Source organism: Penicillium arizonense (assembly GCF_001773325.1).
Source record: "Penicillium arizonense strain CBS 141311 chromosome Unknown PENARI_contig005, whole genome shotgun sequence".
NCBI classification, from domain to species: Eukaryota; Fungi; Ascomycota; class Eurotiomycetes; order Eurotiales; family Aspergillaceae; genus Penicillium; species Penicillium arizonense.
In genome coordinates this window covers 1,025,525-1,050,426 of record NW_019173282.1, presented here as the reverse complement: position 1 = coordinate 1,050,426, position 24,902 = coordinate 1,025,525, and the positions used below count along the sequence as shown (strand labels likewise).

The window sequence follows — 24,902 nt, the reverse complement described above, 5'->3', positions numbered from 1 at the left end:
TAGAAATACAATCTTCTCTGTTATACATAGTGAAGCTCTCTTATCTAAGCCTTGTTCATATATCTCTTACTTACCAGGCACCCTACAAGATAAGTTAATGCTTACTTAGGACTTACACTACATTATTCACGAAGGGAGAATTTTTGAGATCAAGACTGAAGGTCGGACCTATCAGGTCTAACGAGGATCTAGACAGTAACTGAAAGCCGTGACCAAGGCAAATAAAGGAGCTCACCCTCCCGAACTGCCACAAATAAAAACAAATACTAAGAAAGCAAACCCTGGGTATCTCCTTAGCTGACCGCGAAACTCCCGCTACCGAGCGCATAAATCATGAAAAGCGCCTAATGACGCCCAAGTATGGTTGTCTTCCCCTCAGATGAGGACGAGAGGCATACGGGCAGGGAGTCTGCCGTTGTGCAACAGCATGGCAGTCTGCGACCGAGGCGTAGCCTGCAGCTTACGGTAGGCCTCCCGCACATGGCGGGGCTCAATGGGGGTGCGTCCCTCCTCGGGGGGGTCGAACAGGCCGGTCTCGCGCTTACGCTTCTTCAAGTTTTCGCCGGCGTCGGCGCCCCCGCGGCGGTTCTTCTCGTTGTCCTCGCGCTCCTTCACGCGCAGAGCCTGCTCGGTCAGGGTCTGGACAATCTCGAAGGTGAGGAAGCCGAGGATGTCGACTATGTCGTCGTTAGGCTTGGACTCGGTCACCACTCCGAATCCAGCCCACTCGCGGAACCGCTTGCTCTTGCGGTAGGTGAAGGATGCCTGGCGACATTCGGACCAGAAGACGTACTCTTCCTTAGTCATGTGGCGCGTGCGCTCGTCGGCGGCGGCCAGACGCTGGAGGGTGGCGTAGTTCTGCTCTTCCTCTTCTTCGTCTTCCTCGTCTTCGCGCTCGGGGATCTGGACCGAGTAGAAGCTGTTGACGTCCCAGGCAAGTCCGACACGTGCTTTCTTGTTCTTGGGCTTGGAGGCCACGTCCTGAGGGCCAGCAACAACCCCAGCCGCATCGTCGGCGGCGGCGAAATCGGCGGCGTCACCACCACCCTTGTCGTCAGAGTCCTTGACGTTCTTGCGGACATCTTTCCAGGAAAGGAAAGTTCGGAGGCGAGAGACCTTGGCCTTGTCGTGGCGGATCAAGAAGATAAGGTCATCAGTAGAAATGGAGCGCACTCCGCGGCGAGTTGCCAAAGCGGTGCTGCGAGAAAGCTATATAATTGTTAGTGACAGCGCGTTAAAGGTGAGATTCTTAGTACTGACAATTTCAAGGACCTGCTGGCGAGTGATGTCTTCAATCAAAGTAGTGGTTTCAGTGGACGGTTCAGCAGTCTCTCCAGAGACAAACATCATCTGTACAAAGTCAGTTAGCATTTTCCGTAAATTTTCAAATTCCTTTCCCCTGGTTATCTTCTGGTTTCTGTTGGTAACCTCCTGATTGTTGGTGTTGCTAGAGTTGTTTTCCGATGTCAGTAGTAGACACGGGACTGTTGCCGACAGTGCAAGAAGTCTCAGACTCTTCAGGTTTAGGCATGGCATTAGGGCTGTTATCGGCGGGGATAGAAAAAACAGAGCTGGCAACTTCGGTCATAGTATTAAGTTGTTACCAACACTGCAGGTGGACTCAAAAATCTCAAATTCATGCACGACATAGGGGCTGTCGCCAACGGGCCAGGAAGCCTCGGACTTTAAACTCCAGGCATAGTAGGGCTGTCAGCAACGGTGTAAGAGGACTCTCAGATCCTTCACTTTCAGACACGACACCGGGGTTGTTCTGACTGTGCAAGAGGGCTCAGATCCTTCACTTTCAGACATGACACCAGGGTTGTTTCCGACTGTACAGAAGCCTCGGACTTTAAAGTCCAGACATAGTAGGGCTGCCAGTAACGGTGCGAGAGGAGTCAGATCCTTCACTCTCAGACACGAAACCGGCGTTGTCTCCGACTGTGCAAGAAGCCTCGGATTCTCTGGCTTCAGACATAACGTTAGGGCTGTTGCCGACAGTGTGAGAAGAAACAGAGCTCGCACCTTCAGTCACAGACTCGACGTCATCGTGGCCATCCGAATCCTGAGTGCCAGGAGGAAGTTGGATCTGTCCCCCAGTAACCTCAGAAGTGGGCATAATACGCCGCATACGGAGATCATACAGGCCAAAATAGGCGCGCTGGTAACCCTTGCCGACGGAGTATCCCGATTCAAAAGCGGCAGCAAGGTTGGTGTCATAAAAGGCTGCGAAGCTGGACGGGGAATTGGCGCGAGGAGTCAAGGATTCATCCGAGTCAGAGTCCGAGGACAGGTCGGCGGGGTCTTCAAAGACAATAAGAATCGGCTGATCGTAGACTTCGAAGGGCGCAGGACGCAGGTCCCCCATCGCGTCAGACGCAGAGGGATCTCCGGGGACAGGGTTGCGATCAGACATGGTAGATGAAGATCAAACAGAGATACCGAACGGTGGATAGTAGAACAGTGGGAAGGAGAACGCGTGGAGGAGTGGGCGTTCAGGGAGGCGGGAGAAAGAAGAAGGGTAGAAGAGAAAGGCGAGTCTTTCCGGTGGCGAGGAAACAGCGCAACCAAAGGCATAAAACGAAGCCTTGCTACCACCCTCAACCTATCAATCTTCCCCCAATACCCCGCAACCATTCAGATACCAAGCTTCGACATTCACAGATGTCTCTGAACCAGTCCCGGAAGAGTTGAAGCTTTGACCTTGTCGCCATAGCGAGAGAAGTTGTACTCGCACCTCCAGAGCGCTATATCGAATCTGAGCTGGGCAACCGCGCGTGGAACCCTCTCAAAGGCACTGAAATGCCCACAAATGGCGAGGCAAGGCATTCAAAAGATCAGACTGGTTCCAAGCAATTCCCAGTGAATGAATCCACAGCATGAAGCTCCTAGCATAGCCTAGTCGAGCAACGGCTTTTCGGTATGCCCTGAGAAAAGGTGTGATATTCGGGCACAGCGACACGCGACATTGCGTATTGAGACAATTGCAATGCTGCTACAATGCAACGAATATGCTTCGGTTCCCAAGCTTCTCGTTGCAATGAAGACGAATTTGATATGCACGAATGAACATCCAATGTCTGAGATGGATCGAAGTATTGGCATGGTATGTCCGCCAAAGGAGCAGTGCTCTTTTGACGGCTTTGTGCAATACCGCAAATCGAAGCGGAGCAAGACCGAACGCAGAGGATGCGACGAAAGGGAGTCGGGATGTTGCCAGCGCGAAGACAACGTCGATATATGAAGCTGGCCAGACAGGCGCATTGAAGAACCGACATGGCGGACTGATGTACGCAACGTCGGCCAAGGTACGCGCACATGAGCGGCGCACAGGCATAGACCGCAATGCCACGCCGAGCAATCGCAAAGTCAAGAGTGGTCCCGGGCACCTCGCTGGCGCCAGGAACTCAAAACGCAACAACCAGAAAGCTTACCAAGAAACCAGAGACCGAGAGGAAACAAGTCTAACCAGGGAAAGCGCTCACCTGCTGGATCTCCTGACGATACTTAGGGTTTCGATCAGACATGATGGACGGCGGAAACCCTTCCGATGGGAATTGAGATCAAATGAATGACGAACGAAGCGAGTATGAGCTGATTTCTGAAGGCGATGAGCCGAAATGAAGGGGACTCGCGGCTGCAACTCGCGAGGATGCAAGGAAGAAGATGCGGAGCTTGATTGAGGAGTTGGTCCGATAGCGATAGCACCGATAACGGCGATATTTTTATCCGGCGGTGACGCGATTCTGCCGGTGTCGCGGGGCATTGTTCACTTTTTTATTTTATTGACTCTATTGTTCAATTTGTACGGCATTGTCTTGTTGAGAGCTTGTTCAATTGTTCAATTGAGCTTTTACTTCATTAAATTGCTCAATTGTCTATCACACAGCGAACATGTTGCACCTCGTTGGTCTAGGTCTCGCCGATGAGACCGATATCACTGTCCGCGGTCTGGAGATCGTGAAGCGGGCCGAGCGAGTCTATCTGGAGGCATACACGAGTATCCTGCTTGTTGACAAGTCCAAGCTAGTGAGTTAGTCCTTGTTCCAGTCCCTATTTTCACTATATCGAAACATGACTACATTGAACATAGTTACTGATCAGTATGAACCCAATAGGAAGCCTTCTACGGCCGTCCCGTCATTGAGGCCGACAGAGAACTCGTGGAAACCGGCAGCGACGACATCCTCGCTGGAGCCGACAAAGCAGACATCGTCTTCCTGGTTGTCGGCGATCCATTCGGGTAAGACATCCCCAATACCCCAGATACAAACGCCCAACTAACCCAATCCCACAGCGCAACAACGCACACAGACCTCGTTCTCCGCGCTCGCGAACTAAACATCGAAACAAAAGTCGTCCCCAACGCCTCAATCATGTCCGGAATCGGCTGCACAGGCCTCCAACTGTACAACTTCGGCCAAACAGTAAGCATGGTATTCTTCACAGAGAACTGGAAACCAAGTTCATACTACGACCGCGTTCGCGAGAACGTGCAGATGGGCCTACACACGCTCGTGCTACTAGACATCAAAGTGAAAGAGCAATCCCTTGAGAATATGGCTCGCGGACGACGGATCTTCGAGCCGCCACGCTATATGACTGTTGCGCAGTGTGCAGCGCAGATGCTTGAGACGGAGGAGGAGAGAAAGGAGGGTGTTTATGGGCCTGATAGTCTTGCTGTTGGGGCTGCGCGGGTTGGGGCTGCTAATCAGCAGCTTGTTTCGGGTACGCTGAAGGAGTTGGCGGGTGTTGAGATGGGGGCGCCGTTGCATAGTCTTGTTCTTCTGGGACGCAGGACGCATGACCTGGAGAGGGATTATATTCGGGAGTATGCGGTTGATAAGGAGACTTTTGATGCTAGTTATATTAAGGGGTATGGGGCTAGTTTGTGAGGTTGGGTTTGATTGAGAATATGGCAGAGTGTTTGCTATGAATCAAGTCTACTTATGATGCATGAATATGGAAATAGCATATGGTATATGGTATATCGTTCACGGTTGATTAGATCTAGATCAGGTGGACTGACCAGGCAGATTGTCTGGCAGCTCTCTATTCCAATGTCACAGTTAAACGCAAAGCTGGCACCGTGGTGACAGCAAGACAAAGTAAGAAACGCAAGAAAATGGTATCCAAAAGAGGGGAAAATGACAGAATGCAGCAAAGCAATGCAGCAAAGCAATTAAATATGCAAAAGAAATCATTGTCCACCGGTGCAGGTATAGAAATAGAGGTCATTGAAGATTTGAAGTAGATGTGAGTGACCTGCACCGGTAGAACACCGAGAAAGTAAAAAAATAACAGAAACCCAGCCAACGACACCGATGATATGCAAAATGTTGAAGCAATGTACAATCCAACTCTAGAACAAAAGACACGCTGAGATCGTATCACATCACTAATGGGCATGCTCGACTTCATCTTCCTCACCTGGAAGAAGAATCTCATGCCCAGAGCCTTCGTATACGAAGATGGCAGCCACACAGCCAAAAATGGATACCAAGGCAATCAACCACCAAGCAAAGCCGACCATGCCAATATCCAGGCCATAACCGTACCAGGCACCTGAGAAAATAGGTCCAATGGTTCGGAAGGCGGAGGACACGGACTGGCCGATGCCGTGGATTGTGCCGAGGACCGATGGATGTGGCGAGCAGTTGTTCAGAAGGATGATGGAGGTTGGGAGGGTGAATGTTCGGGCGCTGACCTGGAAGAAGAGGACGATGATAATCCAGAACCAAACCCAGGGGCCGTTGGCTTGGCCAGGTGGGGGGATTGAGGAGGGAGCCAGAGAGATATACGGCGCAATGAAGTATGCAACCGGGAAGAGAGATAGGAAGTATTGGTAGCTTTTGGCTGTGCCCAAGCGGCCGTTGATGGAGGGGTAGATGGTGAACTGGAGGAACATGCCAATCACACCCAGGATGGCGGTCGCAAAGCCGACACTCTGCGGCAGCATACCCAGTCCACCGGTGAACATGAAAGGCAGGCTCTGCGCGGGGCTGGCAGGGTCATTGGTATCGTAGCGAGGAGTAGACAGGAACAGGAGCCAGAGGTTGTTGAAGGCACCCATTTGGAAGTCGAAGAAAGCCTGTGCTCCAAGTGTGCACAAGACATTCTTAGTCCAGATTCGGCGGAAGGGCAAGACACGTTGGAGGCGGACAGGCTTGTGTGCCTTTTCTTCGAGCTCGTAGCTTTCCGCACGCTCCAAGCCACGGCCTAAAAGAGGCCCGTCCTCGTCATAGTCGCGGAAAGGCAGCCTTGTGTACAAGGTCGATGAAGAGGGAACAACCGTCTTTACACTGCGCGCAAAGAGCTTCATGGCGAATGAGCCCAGACCGGGCTTACCCTTGCAGGATAAGAGGGTCTCTTCCAGTCCATACGCCACCAAGGCAGCAGTGCAAGAGAGGAAACAGAAGTTGGCGAACATAGGAAGTGCGTAGGGGTACTTCTCGAGCCATTGCACTCCATTCTCACCCCCGAAAGACGAGTTGGGACCAAAGAGGCGGGGATAGCTTTTGACGGGGTCGGCCAACATGCCACCCATGACTGCACCAGTTAGCACCACCTCGCAACTCGTATTGATCAAGAAAACTCACCAGGGCCAAATAACGAGGCCACATTGAAACCAATAGGCAGGATCAAGAAAGCCCGCGAGTGATATTTCTTCTCCTTGACATTCTCCGCAATCATAGTCCGAATGATACCGACAGTACCGTTGATAGCACCACCAAACGAGCGCCAGAACACAGCCTGCGCGAACGACGTCGAATAGGCAACACCCAAACACGACACAGCAGTCCCAACCAGACCAACAAGCAAGACAAACTTCCGACCACCCCACTCCGCATCGGCAACACGGCCCCAGGGAATAGCCGTCGCAAACTGGGCCGCGGTAAACGCACCCTGAAGAATGCCCGCCTGAGTCGCAACATCGGAGTCGGAGAGATTCTCATCGAAAGACTTAAGCTGGTAAAACATGTACGCCTGCAACGAGGCCACCTGCAAGAAATCAAAGACCCGACAGAGTCCCAGCAGCGCCAATTGACCCTTCCGCGGCAGCGACATCCACGTTACAGGCGCGGGCTTGACAGGAACAGCAGGGATTTCCGACTCCTGCAGAGCCAGCACGGCACCCTGGCTGATGGAGCGACTGCGTACATGCTGGCTTTTGCGTTCACCACCCATATCCATCGAGGTGTTCCTTAGCATTGTATCATCGGTGGAATCGGAGTTGGGGGAGGAGGTGCCTTCTTCAACGCTGGCGAGGGAGAGGTTGGACTCGCGGCGGCGGCGTTGCGGGTTCTCGGAGGATTCGCCGGGGGCCTGGGTCAGATGGAAGCCACTCGACCAGGAAGTCGTACGCGCGTGGCGGGCATTCGTCTTATGGTTCCTGGCCATGAAGGAATGTGTATGTAAGCCGGAGTAAACCTTTGACCCCTTCGGTTTCGTATTTTTAGGGAGGAGAGGAGTACAGTAGAAGGGACATTAGCCTAGTTAACTCCCGGCTGATCTGTAATTTTACTCTACTCTTTAGGGGGATGACGTCCATCGCAGTTAAGGCCCACATTGTATCGTTCACATTTATGCCCGCTATACCTATACGAAGTACATAAAACATAAACATAAATACTATATTCTTTCTCTATTCTTTGACTTTAAATAGTATAATATATCAATCTCTTTCATTATACTGTACAGACATTTACGATAAATCACTTGCCACAATACAGTAAACCGGCTTGCGACGACGCTCCACAACACCCGAGCCCACCGTTCCCCCCTGACTCGTCAGTCCTCACCCGTTCTGACGACGGAAGTCTTGGCACTCTGTGACAGCTTCACCAGTTGCTGTAGCCATACTCGATCCCCTAATTTACAGACACGTATATGTATCAAACAAATATAACAATCTATCCGAAGCAACAGGGTAACTCCGTAACAAATAAGCTTGAATTTGAAACACATACAAAACAACATACACAGACATACCCAAACGTTCTAGAGCATCCGGCAATAGTCGGCGCTAAGGAAGTTAGCGTTTCAGCCCCAAATCCACGTCAACAGCCACCGTACACAGTATACCCGTGTTACTGTATATGTATACTTTCATACATTAGCGCCTAGGCACTCCTTCACATATACACTACCCTACAAGGCTCGCCAAGAGACGAGTTATGCATATGCCTAGCGTACAGTACAGTACATGAAATCTTGCGGCAGGGGATCAAACAATCCCAGCTTCCGTTTTGATGTATGATCGACACAGATTAATCGGGAAGGATAATGTAGATGATACGTGTACTCTACTTACACTCTGTATTAATATTGATTACAATGTTCACTGGTGTATGTGTGTATTAATCGTATAGATCTAAAGAGATTCCTACCCCATCAAGTAACTAATACGAAAATAGATAGAAATATCTGCATCCGCCTCCGGGGTACGTATACACACTGCGTAAGGGTCAGTGTCGGCTTTATGTACTTGTTATTTTCGGGTATGTGTATTAGGTATTTACAATTTCAAGTTACGGGATACGCCCGTGGACGGGATGGGTTTTTTTTTTGCGTGGCGCCGCGTGGGCTCCATCAGTATATCTTCCATGTGGAACGATTTACATGCTTAGATCTACAACGTGCCGAAAAAGATGGAGAGACATTTATTGTCTTGGACATATGTATGTACATGTTTTAGCTAAACCCAACCGAGACCCAGGTATAGATGCAAATGGAGATAACGATAATGAAAAGAAAGAAAAGAGTGTAAAACAGCGGGATCAGTCCGCCCTCTCTCTCCCATACGAACACCCCTCCTGGAGCGGGAAATAGTTTGAAGGTTCACCCTCCCTGGTCCACCTGCGCCAATTCCACCACGGAAGATGGGTGGCCCGAACTCGGTGTTCCTTCCCCTCTGCCATACTATTGAGAGGCGCAGAGGACTCCTGGTCCTGCAGGTGGTCGTGCTGATGCTTGCTATAATAGCGATATGCAAAGTGGATACCGGTAAAGAAGGGGATCGCCACGAGACAGACTCCGCCCCAGGCGAGTAATCGGCCAATGTTCCACCCATTTGAGTAGGTCATTGTGCCTGATGTGTGTGGATAGTTTGTGGGGTATGTCCAGATATTGGAACCTGGATTGTCGGGGTCGATCCAGGGGACGGTATTGACGCCGACCGGCGGGATGAAAGGCTGGGCAGCTTCTTCGCCTGGGAATCCGTAGCCTGGGGCATCGAGGCAGGTAGAGTCTGCGCAGAATTCGCGCAATTCGGATGAGGGCACGAAGGTGTACTTTGTTTCGGACTTGCCGAGGACTTTCCCTTCGCTGTCTATGCCCTCGACTTTGGACCAGAGGTAGAAGCTGGCGTTTGTGTATTCGGTCTCGAAGCCGGTTTTGGCAACATCGTCCAGCAAGGTCCACGGCCCGGTCAGGTTCATGGCGCCGTAGAATCGCCATGTTTTGACAAGGGTCGCCCCGTTCCAGCTGACGTAGAAGCTTGTTGGGGAGATTGGCTCGGCGGTGCGGGAATAGGTCCATAGAGCTGGTGAGTCGGTTGGCATACCATCCCATTCAAACTTCATGGCGCGGTAGTTCATGACGGTGTCTTTGGCAAATGCACCCCAGAACAGCAGATTGCCTGCCTCGTCGTGCTCAGATACAAATGGATTGTTGCCCCATCCGATAAATACATTTCTGTTCGGTAGCATCTGTAGGTTTCCCTGGCTTGAGCTAACCAGGTCATGTTGAATAGGCGCATAATCACGAAGCTGGAGCGCCGTGTTCTCCACATGGTCAATCAAAATAATCATACCAGATGAATAAGTATGAGTCCTGTTGAAGCCATTATAGCCATTGTTATAAAGCGAGACAACGGAGTGTGTTGCGTTTTCGAATAACCACCGCGCATCATGCTGCTGCGAGAAGCTAAAGTTGATATTCTTGAACGTCGGCTGCGCGCCATGTAATCTCCAAAGAACCGAACCGTCTTTTCCAGAAATCTTGTAAATGGCACATGTATGCCGCGACGAAACCAGATAGTCACCATCGGCGTTCTTGTCGATAGAATTGATATGGAAGTAATCCCACGGCTCGTGCACATTCAGTCCAGTCCCAGAGGTATCCGTATGCGCAGGCCAGGTATAACTCATAGAAGGATCAACATGATCAAGCGAGCGCCACTCAAACAAGACCTTGTTAGTCTCGACATCCACTTCCTGGAACACACTCTCCATCAACCATCCAACGCCGGTCTTGACGTTCCAAGGAGTCATATCGAACTGGCGTTGTTGGTAGATAGTCATCAACGCAGTCTTGCCACCGTTGATCGGACGGAACTCGTGCATGTCACTGGAAGCCATTCCTCCACCGGGCTGCACAGATCGCACCACCCGGTACTGCTTGTTCATGATGATGCCATGACCACGGCAATATCCTTTCTGTTGATTTCCCTGGAAAAAACACAGGTGATCGGCGCCATTGTATTTGCACACGTGCATGCCGTGCGCATTACCGGGCCCTGAAGTACCCCAGCCACTCCATACCAACTCCTATGTCGCCTGAGTCAGCTTCTCCGTGATCTGCATCCCGTCCCCGCAATTCAGGACCTACCCCTGTGTTGTCGAAAATATAAGGGCCGGGGTTTGACAGTTCATATGGTGTGATGAAGATATAGCCCGGGCTCAATTTATTCGGGTCGGACTTTTCCACCTTGAATACGGGAGGATAGATATCGGGTCTCTGCGTATGATAGTTAGAAAAGGGCCCGAACGTGGCAGTCAGGGGGTTTTGCAAACCCACAGATTTATAAAAGGCGGTTTCTTCCCCAACCACGCGGTCAGCGCATAACCACAGTAGAAGCAGCAGGAACAGCGAGGGGGTAGTCCTCAGAGAGGACATGATAGACGCGACCATGAGTCCTCATCCCCCAACAAATGAGAGGCAAAAGCAAGACCAAAAGTGACAAGAATGTTCATGCAAGGGAGAAGGGAGAGTTCATAAAACATGAAAGCCGAATCCAAAAAGTGTACGAATCCCACTCCACCTGTCAACACTTGCAGGTGTGGACAGTAAGAACTCCGGCCTGATTGGCCGATAGCTGTTTAAAGCCGAAGGAAGGTGCTTAGTCACAGACAAACCAGCCAACACGATTCAACGCCAAGATGCCCAGTCCAACTAACTTGCGGGGCGTAAATAGTAAGTTAGACTGTTATACTCTGTAAACTGTTGTTATATAATGTCAGCTGGTCACCTTCCTAGATACCTGTCGATCGACTCCCTATCATCCTCAAAACTTGATTCCCCTTGACCACATACACGTATTACTGAAATACAAAATACAGGTAACCAGTTCCCGAATCGCAGGCCACGTCATGCCCAACTAGTCCAACACGCTAACCCAGCCCCGAACACCCTAAGTCCGAGGTGTACGTACGATCAACCCCGTAAAAAAGGGATCCATAAACAGCCTCAAACACCTTAAACGGTTCCCAAAGGTAGCCCAAAACCCCGGGCCCGACGAACGTACCCCCACCAGGTTTTATTCCGTAGTAATTGCTCAATGGGGATGACGAAGTTTCTTTTTCAGCTAGTGGCACCCTAGATGGAGGTGTAATGGGCCGGATAGAGTCTGGCCACGTGCATGTGGCTGAGAAGAAGCATCATCTCTTACGTATACCACAGATCTGGTGGCTTTGGCTTTGTTTAGGTGCATGTGTGCTTCGTCAGAGTGTACGCAGTTTGTGTTAGTGCTTAGTTGAGGTGTCGGCTATTAGCTTTGATTCTTTGATGTGAATTGGTATCAATGATTACGGTAGATGCACTTGTATCATGACGTACCTAGACTACGTAGACACATCTAGGTAGTGTTTAACGTTGCATATCGGATTTTGAGCAACACTCAGCAAGGATAACTTCCAAGGCAAGTAAGTTAATTTACATTAGAGTACATGTACAACCAAGATCCAGTCCGTGTCCACATCCATACACGATGATACAACGATTCAAGTGAAGATAAAAGATAAGATCCAAAACCACACCTCCACACCAGGTATGGCCGCGGGGATAACACATGTGCACTCGATTGGACATCGCCAATCAACCACCCCAATACATTTCTTGGTTGGTCTGATGGAAGCAACTTCCAAGTTATTATGATATGCACATGCACATGTACCGGAGAAAAAGGACACCGTGCACGCACAACACCAGCCCAGACTGATAGCTGCCGTCTCCGATGATCACAGGGAACTAACTATGCGCGAATCGGAATTTACAGTAGGTCTAGATTTAAAACTAACTTGATAACATGTAACTCGAAATGTTACAGAATGGGGTTTTTACTATATTTAATATTATATTTCAATTGGGTAGAGTCATATCAACTAGTATATGTGACCTCAATCTATATCCATGATGTTCCGTAATGTACCGTCTGTATTTAAGTAATACCATTATATCTGTATCATGGAGCACTGTATGGTAATAAAACAAAATACCACTCCGCCAAGATACTAACCAGCCAAGAAAATCTAGAATCTCCCTCCAATCGAAAGAGCCAATCCTACATACAGTACGAGTACGAGTCTGCGTATCGAGTTCCGTTGCGGGTCGGGAATAGTGAAGGTTTTCCTTTACTCCGATTTACTTACTTACAGTACTGTACAGTAGGTTTGTCTGTTCACTAGATTATTGGACTGTGTATGCTTTCTATTCCAGGATCTACATGTGCATGAACTTGTGAACAAACTTGTAAGATGAATCAATAAATGCTATTTGTGTTGGGCGACTAATGTTTTTCTTTTAAATTACCAATATCACTCCAGGTGCGCCTTGCCTTGGTAATGAGAAATCAATCCTTGCCACACATCCAAGCCATTTCAGCGGTGAGGGGTCCCCTCTTCGCCCCTTGCATGTCTGCAATGTAATAATCATCCCTAGATTTGTGTGGCTTGTCCCACAATGTGTAGCAAAGAGAGAGGAATGGAGCCCCTGAACACTGAACATGGATGGTGGGATGTGAAAGTAGGAAACAAAAGAAATGCGAAATAAAACAATATGTACTGAAATATTACCGAAATGGCTCACGGTGATCTTCCTCCAAGTGATTTGGATAGGATGCCCGAGATATGGGTATTAGAGACGTTGATAGATATAGTGGTCTGCCCGAAAGACAACCACGGACCTGACAACCAGCGACGCCCGCGCACACTAGCAGCCAGCGAACATAGAAAAAGACAAGTAAATGCTCAGACCATGCCAAGCATTAACGAGAAAACCGCTTGAAAGCAACCGTAGCAGCAAACCCAGCAGCAAGCAACGAACCACCAATAGTAACAGCCTGCAGCGCAGCGTTCATCATCTGGTGACGGTTACGGGTACTGCAGCGCTTGTAGAAATCGGCCATGTCGTTACCGCGGGGGAAAGGCGTATCAGGAATTTCCTCCTCGAGGAACTCGCAAAGCGGGGCCCAGCCGTCGTTGATGTTGTACTCGAGCAGACGCTCGGGGGGAACCAGGCTGCGCACTTCGGCGACGTGGTCTTCGTAGACTTGCTTGCCCTTTCCGGGGAAGTCGCCGCGGAAGAAGGTCTCAAAGAACTTGTTCAGCATTGGGTAGTACATTCCAGCGGCCCAGCTGAAGTTTGAGACAAACTTGTGCTCTGGGTCTGAGACGCGCCAGTAGACGGTCTTCATGACGGATGCGTGCCATGGGTCGACGTCGCGGGTGGTCAGGATGACCTTGGCGTTAGGGTATGCCTCAATGAGCTCCTTTGCAAAGGCACAGGCGGGCCAGTCACAGACGGCCTGGCAGTCACCCAGCAGCTGGTCCCATTCCTTACGGCCGAACTCGCCCTCTCCCTTGTACTTTGCGTTCAGGGCATCGTGCCACATGAGACAATCCGGTGGGTTCTCAACACTGGCGCACATCATGTGGTAGCACTTGCCATAGCCCAGACGTTCGAAAGCTTTGCGCAGAGCTGTCGATCCGAGTCAGTTTCAATTTCTGCTTTTGTATACCCGGCTACAGATCCAATTCCGGATCCGCAATACTCACAGGCAGTTCCGGTTCGGCCAACACCCAGAGCGAGCACCTTCATAGGCACTGTGCGGTGGCACTTCCGGCGATCAATGTTTGTGTCATCGGTAAAGATATCAGTCATGGGCTGAGGAGGCAAGTTATCGGATAGCGCGAGAGACATGATGTATAGCTCAATTGCAGTATAGAAGTATTGAAGAAAGCAAGAGCAAGAAAGATAACGAAAGGACAGACTGGAAAAGTCTAGAAGGAAGGGGGTCTTTAAGAAAGATAGATAAGGGGGAAATCATTGAAGTAATTAAAAAAAAAAAAAACCAAACCCAAATTAAGCATGCGATGTTCTGTCAAAGGTGGCTGTTCCTCCCCACGTAATGCACGTTGCCGTATTGTAAACAGCGACGTCACAGGCTGACGCACAGGGACGTCCAGGATTGTCAGGGGAATGTGGAGATGTATCAGCGCGTAATGAAGAATACCGCCCTGCCAAGCCTTCGATCCACGTATACGAATGATTTCTGCCGTTAGACGCCAGAACTGCCTTGACGATCCGTGCATGAGCCAACCCTCATTGGCGCAGGCTAAATGGCAACGCGTACACAGTGGAACTGTGCCACTTTGATTGCATAAATGTTGTAGATTGAAACAGTGCAATGTGTTGCATCACATTCATCTAGAATGTCCACGCGGTGTCCAAATAAATATACGCATAGGTACATATAAATAAATGCATGTACTCAGTCCATGTATACAAGTAAGACAGCAGACATCTGCCGGGCCCCACCATAGCCAGATTGCTCAGGGGCTCGGGGCTTGGACATTGGGCTTGGTACTCGGCAAGTAGCGTCGAGACATGGTCGAGACTCGCCCGTAACAATTACAGGTCCGTATCCACAACGCCAAGCCGCACCCAACAGACAACGGATCAACACTGAAAGATAAATGAGACCAGTGCAGCGGTCAAGATGGAGCCCGCACCTCCTGGATCGGCCGCGCACCATCGTATCTCGGAAAATACTTGCACGTATGTGTCAAATGTGTCGTCTTGAGGGCGGGACCATGGTTTAAGGGTATTGGCGGACAAGGAAGTTGGCGTTGGCGTTGGCGTTGGCCGGTGTACGAGATTTGATCTCTTTTTCCAGTGTCCTTTGCCCGGTGTTTTTCGCTGGTTCGGCGTTACATTGTAATGTATGGTGCGGTGAGCTGAGGTGATCGTCCCGTGTGAGAGATTTTTCCATTCGGGGATGTGTGCTCGTGGGTCGGACGATCAATGCCAGGGTCGTTACTCTGAACAGGTTCTGAAGAGTTGAAGGTTTGGAGTGAGCTGATATTGGTAGGCTGTGTTGTGGTTAGACTATGGCGGATGGTGCTGGTCCGAAGTAACAGTCAGTAACAAGATCAGTCATGATACATGTACATGTATCAAGTATCAATGTATTGGTTGACGCTGGAGTATAGTTTCCATATGGAGATCAAGTTGATCACACTTGACAGTAGCCAGAATAGTCATGAGAAATACAAAGAATGGCCAAGAAGTAAATAAAGTAGACCCTTCAGGGTCAGCAGTGGGCAGGCACAGTTTAAATGCCCAGCGCCAAGACTTCATAGTAGCACACCACCGTCTTCGCAATCGATGACAACGATCACCTCACCCAACCTTAACCGATTAGGAAGACCCTCAGACGACACGAACTCCGCTGTGCGATTAACATTGCATCTAATCTAAGCTTAAAAGCTCCTTGGTCCATCGTGCGTGGAATCCTGTCCCCGCCATGCAACGGCAGTGTTTGTCGGCAGTTGGTGTTGCGTCTGCGACGGGGGCCAACACAGTACATATCCCGGGCCAGAGAGAGAGAGAATACGAGTGGAAAAGCTTGGCACGACTATAGATTGGTCCGTGATTTCGACATTGGGGCCAAAGTGGTGGAATGAACGGTTTGATATTTGATCTTTGATATCCCCTGAATTGACCCCCTTGAAATGAATATGAACATGAACATGAGTAATAACGTTGTCCAGTGAAAGCCACAATACCCCTGAAACTCCATGCAAATGACTGTGCTGTGTCAACCGACGCAGCCTGTAGTGTTGATAAGGCATCGAGGCCGATTTCAATCGATGCCGGGCACTGGCCACTTCCACTACTCCAATTTATCAAGATGCTCCAGTCGCGTAAGCACGACCTGTTTGCTTGTTTCTTCGATCTCGCCGGCGAGAAAGACTTCGTCCAGGATAGCGTAGACCTATCATCGGAGTCAGCACCACAGCTCCATGCACACTCACTTCGACCCTCGCATCTTCACACGCACCTTGTAGAAATTGAACACCAAATCCAGCTCGCAAACATTCCCGAAGAATTGATCTAGCACTTCGACGAAGAAATGGATAGCCTCCAGATAGGCAAGTTCATTGTCATTGGCATCGACACAGACACAGAAGAACAATCCAGCATACCGGCGGTAGACGACCTTCGTACTACGCCGGAACTCAACAAAATTCGACTGATATTTCTGATCTCGGGGGGCGACAAGGCGATGAACCTGGGCGGTGGTAGGTGGTTAGCTAGAACGCCGGCGGTACTGCGGTGCAGGTGATGGGTGATGCGGAACGAACCTCGCCTTTCAGTTTTACTTTCTCCTCATCCTGTAGCGAATGTTAGCACAATCCTCTCTTTCTTGTTGGGTTCTGGTATCACTCACACTGTATGGGGCGTACCACTTCGCCAGGCGCGTTTTCCCCCTATACCATCGTCAGCAATTCAATTGGAAATGACATCCGTGGGGCAGCCACTCACTGGCGATTTTGAACCAGGATGAATGAGAGGACCATTGTGAGATAAAGCCAGGATGTTACCTGGTCTGCATTCGTGAAACCACTCGGGGAGTGTTGCGACAAGCTTTGGTGATTTCTCCGCTGCTCCCGTTATCGAAGCTCCCCCTCGAAACCCCATATTGCCACTGTTCACCGCCCGGGCAGATTCAATCTTATAGAGAGTGTGAAGAGTCGGGTCTCTGTTAGATTTTGGGTAGGAGGGTTGTTTATTTGGATTGAGTGGTCCAAAGATATCAAATATAACAAGTGGCTAATACAGTATTTCACAAGACAAGAGTATCAGACATAAAGCGTAGACTTCGTTAAAGCTCCAATCCCGAGGCACAACCTTGGGAGGTAGATATGGTGATGGATGATGAGATTATGCTGTTGCAATCTTCCACCAAGTTCCTGCAGCGCATCCATTACCCCGAGCTCATCCGATTGAAGAACCTCGTCAACCGAGCCTATAGACAACGTTAGCACCCGACCAACACGCAAGTCCAGACATAGACAGCATAAGCAATATCCAAAGTCCAAAGAACATACCGTAACGCTCTGCGGGCTAGGAGGCTCAGTAGAACTCTCTCCACGCCCATCAACACTCCCTTTCCCATCCCCATCCTCCTCATAATCCTCATCCTCAGACTCAGACTCAGACTCAGGAAACCACCTCTCAGGATCTCCATTATAAACCAAATACCACCCAATCTTCTCACCAGGCGCGAGCCGATCCCTCAAGGTCTCCAGCGCAGCAGTCTGATCCTCCGTCAAGCCAGATCCCTGCTCAACAACATCCTCAATATTCTGTCCGCCCTGCGCCGTAGCTCCATCTCCGCCGTCGGGAATAGTCAGTACCCGCGCACCGACATATGCATAGTCCTGACTGACCGTCCCGCTCGTCTCGTCTGCTGGATCGTACTGCTCGATGAATTGCAGCTCTGGTAGGCGGGGTAGGAGGTCTGGGTTTGTTTTGTTGAAGGAGTCCATGATTAGGGATGTGGTTAGGGGTTGTTGGATGTATTCGGCGGCTGCTTCTTCCAGATTGTGGAGGACGATGTACACGCGGATTCCGGTGAAGCCTGCGCGTGGCCAGCGGAAGCCGTGGAGCATGTATACTGGCATTGCTGGTTTCTCTTTTTTTGGTTTTTTGGTTTTTTTGGAGGGTTTGCGCGTGGCAGGTGCCTAGGTAGAGTCGCGACTTAGAGAGTTGAGGTGTCGGTTCATATTGTGGAGGGCGGTGATCGTTGGGTTTCGTTGGGGTTTCCCCGTTCCCGTTTGGCGTTTTGACACTTATGTACAGGGGAATAACTGTCTCTCTTATAAAATTTATTATTAGCGTCTATGCAGCCTATTACTTTTATCAGGTGGAGAATTGGTGCATATAGTCTGCAAGTTCCTCATTTCGGGTAGATCTTGCTTTGGGGTAATCGGAAAAAGTATTGATCCAATCTATAACTATAGCTATAACTGTACAACTTAGCAGGTTTGTGCGTAGTTTCATGGCTACAATCTTTGCTTTACTTGACCATGTTTTCTGTAATATGGGCTCAGACCAGTTTACAAGTTAGCAACAGGCAGGTGAATTTGAACCGTCAATTCGTGAATGTGATCTATCATGCGAGCAGAAACAAACTCAATCTAGATCACAAATATACCCTGAAGAAAAAGACACAGACACAACAGCCAGGCAAGGCTTGTATCGAGCCCACTATCCATGGCTTATTTGACAGATCCCAACTCAAGGGCGGCGCTTCAAATCCGCAAATCTCCGAGTCAATTCATCAAGCTCTGGTATCCCGTTGTTACTCTTCCCTTTGGCGGCAGCCCCACTGCCTTCTTTAGAGACCCCTTCATCTTTCCCTTCTGTACCGGGAACCTTGACTCGAGGATTGGGATTGTCCGTCCTGGGAGCCGGCGGCGCAACACTAACAGGACTCCGACCCGCAGCAATTCCTCGCGGAGGCGTAGCTTTGGTCAATTCACTGGCCTCAGAAGCACGTCTTGTTTCAAGATTCGGACTCGAGCCATCCTGCTTGCTGGGAATTTGCGGTAATGCAGCTTCGTCACCGTCACCGCCACCACCCTGAATATCGTCCACAAACTCCGGCGGCGCATCCCCAAGCTTCTGCGTATTTATCTCTTCCTCCCCTCCAGCCCATTCCACCCCATATGCCTTTGCAATCTCCCGAAGATAAAGCTCAACAAGCTCCTGTCCGGGTGGGCGGACACGCAATCCCTTGAGCAGCCGGTCAGGCACCTTAACAGTATCGACCTTATTATCCTGCGCCAGTGTCATAAACTCCTTTCCATACCGCTCACCCAACATAGTGCGAAGCATAGTAAGCTCACGCAGCTCATGCGGGAAACGATGCCACGCGTAGAAAATCACAACAGCAGCCTCATCAAGCGCAGTATCCATATAAGGGTTCTCTTCTTCAAGAGCAAGAGCATCCCCAGAGTCCTCCGCAGCCCCAGCCGCCGTAACAGGCGTACCCGACCGCTCGGCCTCCTTCTTCTGAGCACCACCGCCTAACCACCCAAACCCAAAGCGCGACCCAGAGCTCTCACTCTTCCCAGCCGTGACCGGCGCGGTGCCGGCCTGAGCCTGAGTGCGCTTCTTGAGCAATTCCTTCGCGCGGATGCGGGCGCGGTTGCCTTGGTCTGCGAAGGCTAGTTGGTCGAGGACATTCGCACGTGCTAGGAGGAGCTCGCAGTATAGTTCGACCATTTCCATTACCTCTACGGCGACGTCAGTTGCGATGACATTTTCGACGCGGATGCGCGCGGAGGCTTCGCGGCCTTCGCTGAGGAGTTGGGAGAGTTCGCGACGCTGGACGACTGACGAGGCGTTGTCTTTCTTTTGAAGTAGGCGGAGGCGGGGAATTAGGAGACGGAGTGTGGATACTAATCTGGTCTGTTCCATGTTAATTGTGTTTCCGGGTTGTGTTTGGGGTTGAGACGAGGAGGACAAGATGCGGTGATGCGGGGTAGTCTGGAGCTTTAGGCAGCGAGGTTTGGAGATGTCATCGGGAGTATGGAGGGCAGACACAAGACATAATGAAATATAGGATCTCTGGAGAGCTTACCGTTTGCGCTGAAGGAGGCATCTTGACGGTGGTGTGGTGTGTTGGAGAGAGAAGTCAAGCGGGGAGAGGAGAGTCTCCAAGGTCGGGGATACCCACTCTCTTTTATACCACAGCCAAGTAACGTTATATCTTGTTGACTTTGACTTATTTCAAGCAATTCCGTGCATTCTGTTCGGATTTAATTTCGATTGTTTCATGAATTTTGCGTCTGCATATGCACTTGACTGGAATGACCAATTAAAGCCTCTTTTGCTTTTACTACCCGGCTTGTCCTTGAAGTGTGTATTATTATTTTCCCAAATGACCTAAGAAATGATCAATATGTTTTACAAAGGACGTTGGCCTCAAATGCGCGGACTTGGAGTATAAATTGCCCCACCAGCCCGCTCAGTCAGCAACCCGTTATCTCGAACCGCAACTCGTATACAACTTCACCTTCACTCCCATGTCACATCCAGATGGAGATATGCGACCCATGCTGGACATGTCGCAACCGGCGCATCCAATGCGACCAGTCTGGCGCACCATGCGCCAAGTGCGAGAAAGCCGGACTAGAATGCTTCGATAAACGACCATTTAGATGGGTCAAAGGCGTGGCAATCCGTGGCAAGATGCAAGGCCGTTCATATGAAGGCAAGACAGGAGATTCACCCTCTGCTGTGGATCCCGTACGGTCACCAGCCAAGAAACCTCGCGCGCTGGTCAAATCCATAGCCAGTGGCGGAACCCTACCTATTGCCTTACAAGACCCATCTACATCGCACTTAGATCAAGTTTCGAAGTATTACATAGATTACTGTGAGTATATCATACAAAACACCGAGGAATTCAGGTATACTAATACTAACCCAGATAACGAACGCATATGCAAGCTATTCATCGTCTACGACAGCGACAAAAACCCACTCCGGAGTCTGATCCCCTTCGGAATGAAAGAGCCAATCTTACAAAAGGCCATTCTCGCTCTCGCGGCACGGCACCACGCCAACTCAGGTCAGTCGTTTTATCAGCTTGAAGCGCCGACATCTCCTGGCCTCATCAATGCCAATCGCGACGCACTGCTGTTCAAGCATCAAGCTATGGAAGCTCTGTCCCGGGCTTTGGGCAATGCAAATTCAAATTCATCCAAGAAGGATACTACTGTTGCTAGTATATTTCTGCTTATCTTTTTGGATCTTCTGGAGTCTGGGAGTGATGGCTGGAATTTCCATCTCGAGGGCGCTAAGAGTTTGATTTCTTCTCAGCGGTTGCTCTTGGGGGATGCTGGTGTCAATAATGGACCTGGTCAGACGGTTCGGGAGATCCGGGGATTTATTGCTAAGCAAATACACCTGTGGGTTATCTTTTATACTTGATGTTCCCAGCTGGTTGAAGGGGTGTGACTGACCAGGACACAGGATCGAGACTCTGGGAGCAACCTTCCTACGACCTAAGTTACTTTCTGAATTCATTTTCGCCGACCAGGAAGAATCTTCATCCCAAGAAGCTATTGAGAAATCCTTCCTTGGATGTCCGGAATACCTATTGACAGCGATACAATTCCTCTCGAGCGAACGAGACACCATCGCGGGATCGAAGCTCGATCAAGCTGCCATCCAAACACATATCCAAGATACAACAGCCATGCTATCCCTCATCCAGAACTTCGATTGTTACGCCTGGGCCTCGAGCCTTCAACACTCCAGGCAATCATCTGCAAAAGAAATAAGCAATCTCTGCTCCCTATCGCAGGCATACAAGATCGGGGCTTTGGTATATGGCAGACGAGTCCTGGATGCCCTCACAGAGGACGTGACCCTGCAAGATGACTTGGTATCGGAGTTACTTGGTCTGATTGATGCGTTGAAAGAAGACGAGGCACTCTTCAAGTGTATTCTATGGGCTATTTTTGTTGCGGGTCTGGAGTGCCGCACTCATGCACAGAGGGATTTCCTTGTTGGGTGTTTGGAGCAGTTTTGGGTAGCGACCAGTTGTTTGAATGTGGTTAATGCGGCGAATATCTTGCGCGATTGGTGGCAGCAGGAAGACAAATTGGAGGTATCGTCGCGGTGGATCTTTGACATTGGTCGTTTGGGTCGGGACTGGCTTCTAATATAACACGAAGATAGCATAATCATGCCAAAAGCGACTTGAACGCCTGCAGCAAATCCTCCTTCAAGTCCTCCCAGTTCTCCAATCCAACACTAACCCTCAATAATTTCCGATCAACCTTCGAATCCGACAAAGCCCGCCACTCAATCAAAGACTCAACACCACCCAGACTAGTAGCATGATGAAAGAAGCAAAGCTTAGTCGGCAAAACCTTTGCAAACTCCTCCTTGTGCAAAACAACAGAAAATACAGGCCCAAACCCATTAGGCATCTGCCTCTCCAACCACTCCCCATCCTGCAAACTAGCATGATAAATCGTCTTCACAACGGACTGGACCACCATCTCCTCACTACCAACAGCAGGAGATTCGGCCAGCATAGCACTGTGCATCCAAGAAATCAACCTCGCAGAATTCGCACTCGCCCTCTGCACACGAACATCCAACGTCCTCAAACTCCTCGTCCCAAGCCAACTTTCCATACTCCCCATAACAGACCCAAGCGCAATCCGATCCTCAAACAACCGTTTCGCCCAATCACCCCGTTTCACAGCAAGAACCCCACAAAGCAAATCACTATGACCGCCGAAATACTTCGAGCCGGAATGCATCACAACATCCGCGCCCCAAAGGAACGGATCTTGCAAGCCAGGCGGGGCAAAGGTACTATCAACAACGAGGAACGCACCACGAGAATGCGCTTTCTTTGCATACTCTTCAATACTAAACGCCGTTCCGAGCGGGTTAACCGGCGTCTCGAGGAGGATGACGTCGCCGGCTTCTAGACTCTCGGCCGGGCAGTTGAGAGGTAGCTTCTGGAGTCCTGATAGACGCGATATCACGGAGATTACTTCATGGCTGCCGTGGTATCCGTCGCCGACGGAAATTCGGCGTGGGTTTAGGAGGGTTAGGGCTGCGTGTAGGGCTGCTAGCCCTGTTGAGTAGCTTATTGCTTGGCCTCCTAAGAGGGATGACAGAATTGCCTCGAAACGGGTCGCATTTGGGGCGAATTCACGGGAATAGACGTAGTTTTTGCCGTTAAATTCGTCCTGTTGTGGTTGTTAGTTTGGGATTGACCGGTTGGTTGGCTAAGTTGTTCTTGGCTTGATACGTACCACTGGATCTTCGGAGGGAATGAATTGATCTGGGTCGTTGGGATACCTGAAGGTTGTGGATAGATGGATTGGAGGTGCGACGTCAGTCACTAGATTCAAGGCATCGTCTGCGTGTAATGCTTTGGTGGAAGGGTGGCTGTCATGCGTTGGTGCCATTTTGTCGGTGGTGTTGAGAGGTTAATAAAAGTTTTCTTCGTGTCTTTGCTTTGATATTCTTCTCGATGCCAGATACTATCTCCACTCCCATCAAGTTCCTAAAAGGGCGTCCAATTAGACTCAGATTCAGGTAGACTGCGATGCTGAATGGTGGCAGGTCGGGGCCCCACTCCCGTCAACTTCCGGAAACGGAAAGGTTCGGGTATATAGAGAACTACAATCAATCCCGTCGTCGCTTTTGAGAGCATATGACTGGTTTGTAGGACAATGCCAGAATAGAAAAAGAAGGTGGCGTAATCATCTCGTGCATATGCATGATCACTACTTTCTCCATATTACGTATTTCTACATCAAGTGAAAAAGACAAGATCTTCGAATTCAGAGTACTACCGTCATAGGCCAAAGTCCTTTAACACCCCCAATTTACATGATTAACTCGAGGCACTCGAAAATGAGCAAAAGAGATGTGTAAAATTGTGATAAAAGTAGGGCGAAACAATGGATGAAACGGTATACTCGCTTCGAGGCTTCTGTGTAGAAGGTGTCCAATACTTAACCAGTAGTACTGTATACTCAAGTTTGATCTCTTTTATAGTATTAGCAGATATGAACTGAAAGAGAAATTCATGGCCCCTTAGCAGGTCTCTAGGCAGACCTGTGTGCTGTCAATGTTAAGTTACTACCATCAGCTATCCACCAGCCAAACCAGATTCATTTTTCGCTGCAATGGTAAAAAGTGCGTTGAGACGCTCTTAGAAGAGCTTTAAACATGATAGAGAGGTGGATAGCTTATATATTGCCTGGTGAAGTTGAATTTATGTAGGGAAATTGGAGAAGGGAAAGGATATCACACCTGGGCTGAACGACCTTACCGGTTGGGGGTGGATGACGTAGTCTCAGAATTTTGGGAGGGAGGAGCCCAGTAGTCTGGATGAAGGCGCGTGAGATGATGTTAAGATTGATTGATTAGATCTTAAAGTATTTGTCTTGTTTGCTACCCCGGATTTCCTGTTTGGACCGACGTGTTAATTTCGCGATGTTTTCCAATTATTAGGAGGGAGGAATTCTAGTCGCTGACGTAAAAGCGCGTCCTTGGTAGTTTGAAGACGCGTTGCGTAAACCTTAAACCATTTAAACTATTTGGCTTGTTTGTTCCTTACCCTATGCCCTACGAACTGCCTGTTAGGGCTGGCGTGCCTGGCATTGCATGATTGCCTCGGAGATCAGGCCACCCTTGTTTGCTTGCCCTAGTCCATAAGGCCATCTAGTTTGCTGCTCTTCCATAGAGAATCATCATCCTCTTCTCCCTCTCTCCCCGTAGGAGTCCTGCGTCCATCAGTGGCTATCTGCATAAAATCCCATCTTCGAGAGGGTGATACTTAGCCAATCAATATTAAGACACGCACATTAGAAGATGTCTATCCAAGCCTTTTACGTTGTCTATCACGCGTATTTGAAGGGTTACTTCTTCGTGTATGTATGCCATTGCCCGCAGGATTCGGACCTTTAAGAACATTTCTACGCATAAAATTGTACCCACACCAAATATTTCATGTAAACAGGAGTTCTTGATTTATACACTTGAGTTGGTAGATCCGCAGACTCTGC

General features: G+C 49.7%; 11 protein-coding genes across 11 annotated transcripts; 2 read left to right on the top strand and 9 right to left on the bottom strand.

The window, feature by feature from the left end:
- Window positions 1-375: 375 nt before the first annotated feature.
- PENARI_c005G09738 (transcriptional regulator SPT3) lies at window positions 376-1,588 on the bottom strand (the record flags this gene model as incomplete). Its single annotated transcript, XM_022629964.1, has 4 exons — window positions 376-1,209; window positions 1,261-1,350; window positions 1,429-1,447; window positions 1,515-1,588. 4 exons carry the CDS (start codon window positions 1,586-1,588, stop codon window positions 376-378), a joined length of 1,017 nt encoding a protein of 338 aa, XP_022490280.1.
- A 264-nt stretch (window positions 1,589-1,852) lies between these two features.
- PENARI_c005G01175 (uncharacterized protein) lies at window positions 1,853-2,416 on the bottom strand (the record flags this gene model as incomplete). The annotated part of the gene is made up of 1 exon (XM_022629565.1): window positions 1,853-2,416. One exon carries the CDS (start codon window positions 2,414-2,416, stop codon window positions 1,853-1,855), a length of 564 nt encoding a protein of 187 aa, XP_022490375.1.
- A 1,478-nt stretch (window positions 2,417-3,894) lies between these two features.
- On the top strand, window positions 3,895-4,895 carry dph5 (diphthine synthase; the record flags this gene model as incomplete). The annotated part of the gene is made up of 3 exons (XM_022630044.1): window positions 3,895-4,029; window positions 4,119-4,243; window positions 4,298-4,895. The coding sequence occupies 3 exons, from the start codon at window positions 3,895-3,897 to the stop codon at window positions 4,893-4,895; spliced, it is 858 nt and encodes a 285-aa protein (XP_022490105.1).
- Window positions 4,896-5,398: 503 nt separating this feature from the next.
- PENARI_c005G08300 (putative MFS transporter) lies at window positions 5,399-7,401 on the bottom strand (the record flags this gene model as incomplete). The annotated part of the gene is made up of 2 exons (XM_022629898.1): window positions 5,399-6,549; window positions 6,600-7,401. The coding sequence occupies 2 exons, from the start codon at window positions 7,399-7,401 to the stop codon at window positions 5,399-5,401; spliced, it is 1,953 nt and encodes a 650-aa protein (XP_022490176.1).
- Window positions 7,402-7,798: 397 nt separating this feature from the next.
- Window positions 7,799-10,899, bottom strand: PENARI_c005G11595 (arylsulfotransferase family protein; the record flags this gene model as incomplete). Its single annotated transcript, XM_022630051.1, has 5 exons — window positions 7,799-7,871; window positions 7,993-8,026; window positions 8,924-10,550; window positions 10,612-10,740; window positions 10,801-10,899. The coding sequence occupies 5 exons, from the start codon at window positions 10,897-10,899 to the stop codon at window positions 7,799-7,801; spliced, it is 1,962 nt and encodes a 653-aa protein (XP_022490467.1).
- A 2,365-nt stretch (window positions 10,900-13,264) lies between these two features.
- Window positions 13,265-14,199, bottom strand: PENARI_c005G04230 (sulfotransferase family protein; the record flags this gene model as incomplete). The annotated part of the gene is made up of 2 exons (XM_022629699.1): window positions 13,265-13,977; window positions 14,055-14,199. The coding sequence occupies 2 exons, from the start codon at window positions 14,197-14,199 to the stop codon at window positions 13,265-13,267; spliced, it is 858 nt and encodes a 285-aa protein (XP_022490606.1).
- A 1,975-nt stretch (window positions 14,200-16,174) lies between these two features.
- Window positions 16,175-16,862, bottom strand: PENARI_c005G10195 (AP-2 complex subunit sigma; the record flags this gene model as incomplete). Its single annotated transcript, XM_022629991.1, has 5 exons — window positions 16,175-16,276; window positions 16,343-16,573; window positions 16,647-16,676; window positions 16,733-16,772; window positions 16,828-16,862. 5 exons carry the CDS (start codon window positions 16,860-16,862, stop codon window positions 16,175-16,177), a joined length of 438 nt encoding a protein of 145 aa, XP_022490335.1.
- A 407-nt stretch (window positions 16,863-17,269) lies between these two features.
- On the bottom strand, window positions 17,270-17,969 carry PENARI_c005G02832 (uncharacterized protein; the record flags this gene model as incomplete). Its single annotated transcript, XM_022629643.1, has 2 exons — window positions 17,270-17,311; window positions 17,394-17,969. 2 exons carry the CDS (start codon window positions 17,967-17,969, stop codon window positions 17,270-17,272), a joined length of 618 nt encoding a protein of 205 aa, XP_022490384.1.
- A 616-nt stretch (window positions 17,970-18,585) lies between these two features.
- Window positions 18,586-19,954, bottom strand: PENARI_c005G02971 (IST1 family protein; the record flags this gene model as incomplete). Its single annotated transcript, XM_022629652.1, has 2 exons — window positions 18,586-19,761; window positions 19,934-19,954. The coding sequence occupies 2 exons, from the start codon at window positions 19,952-19,954 to the stop codon at window positions 18,586-18,588; spliced, it is 1,197 nt and encodes a 398-aa protein (XP_022490542.1).
- Window positions 19,955-20,544: 590 nt separating this feature from the next.
- Window positions 20,545-21,911, top strand: PENARI_c005G11211 (uncharacterized protein; the record flags this gene model as incomplete). The annotated part of the gene is made up of 4 exons (XM_022630036.1): window positions 20,545-20,731; window positions 20,786-21,266; window positions 21,331-21,830; window positions 21,904-21,911. The coding sequence occupies 4 exons, from the start codon at window positions 20,545-20,547 to the stop codon at window positions 21,909-21,911; spliced, it is 1,176 nt and encodes a 391-aa protein (XP_022490064.1).
- Window positions 21,912-22,046: 135 nt separating this feature from the next.
- Window positions 22,047-23,294, bottom strand: PENARI_c005G07153 (uncharacterized protein; the record flags this gene model as incomplete). The annotated part of the gene is made up of 2 exons (XM_022629841.1): window positions 22,047-23,072; window positions 23,139-23,294. 2 exons carry the CDS (start codon window positions 23,292-23,294, stop codon window positions 22,047-22,049), a joined length of 1,182 nt encoding a protein of 393 aa, XP_022490140.1.
- Window positions 23,295-24,902: the final 1,608 nt, after the last annotated feature.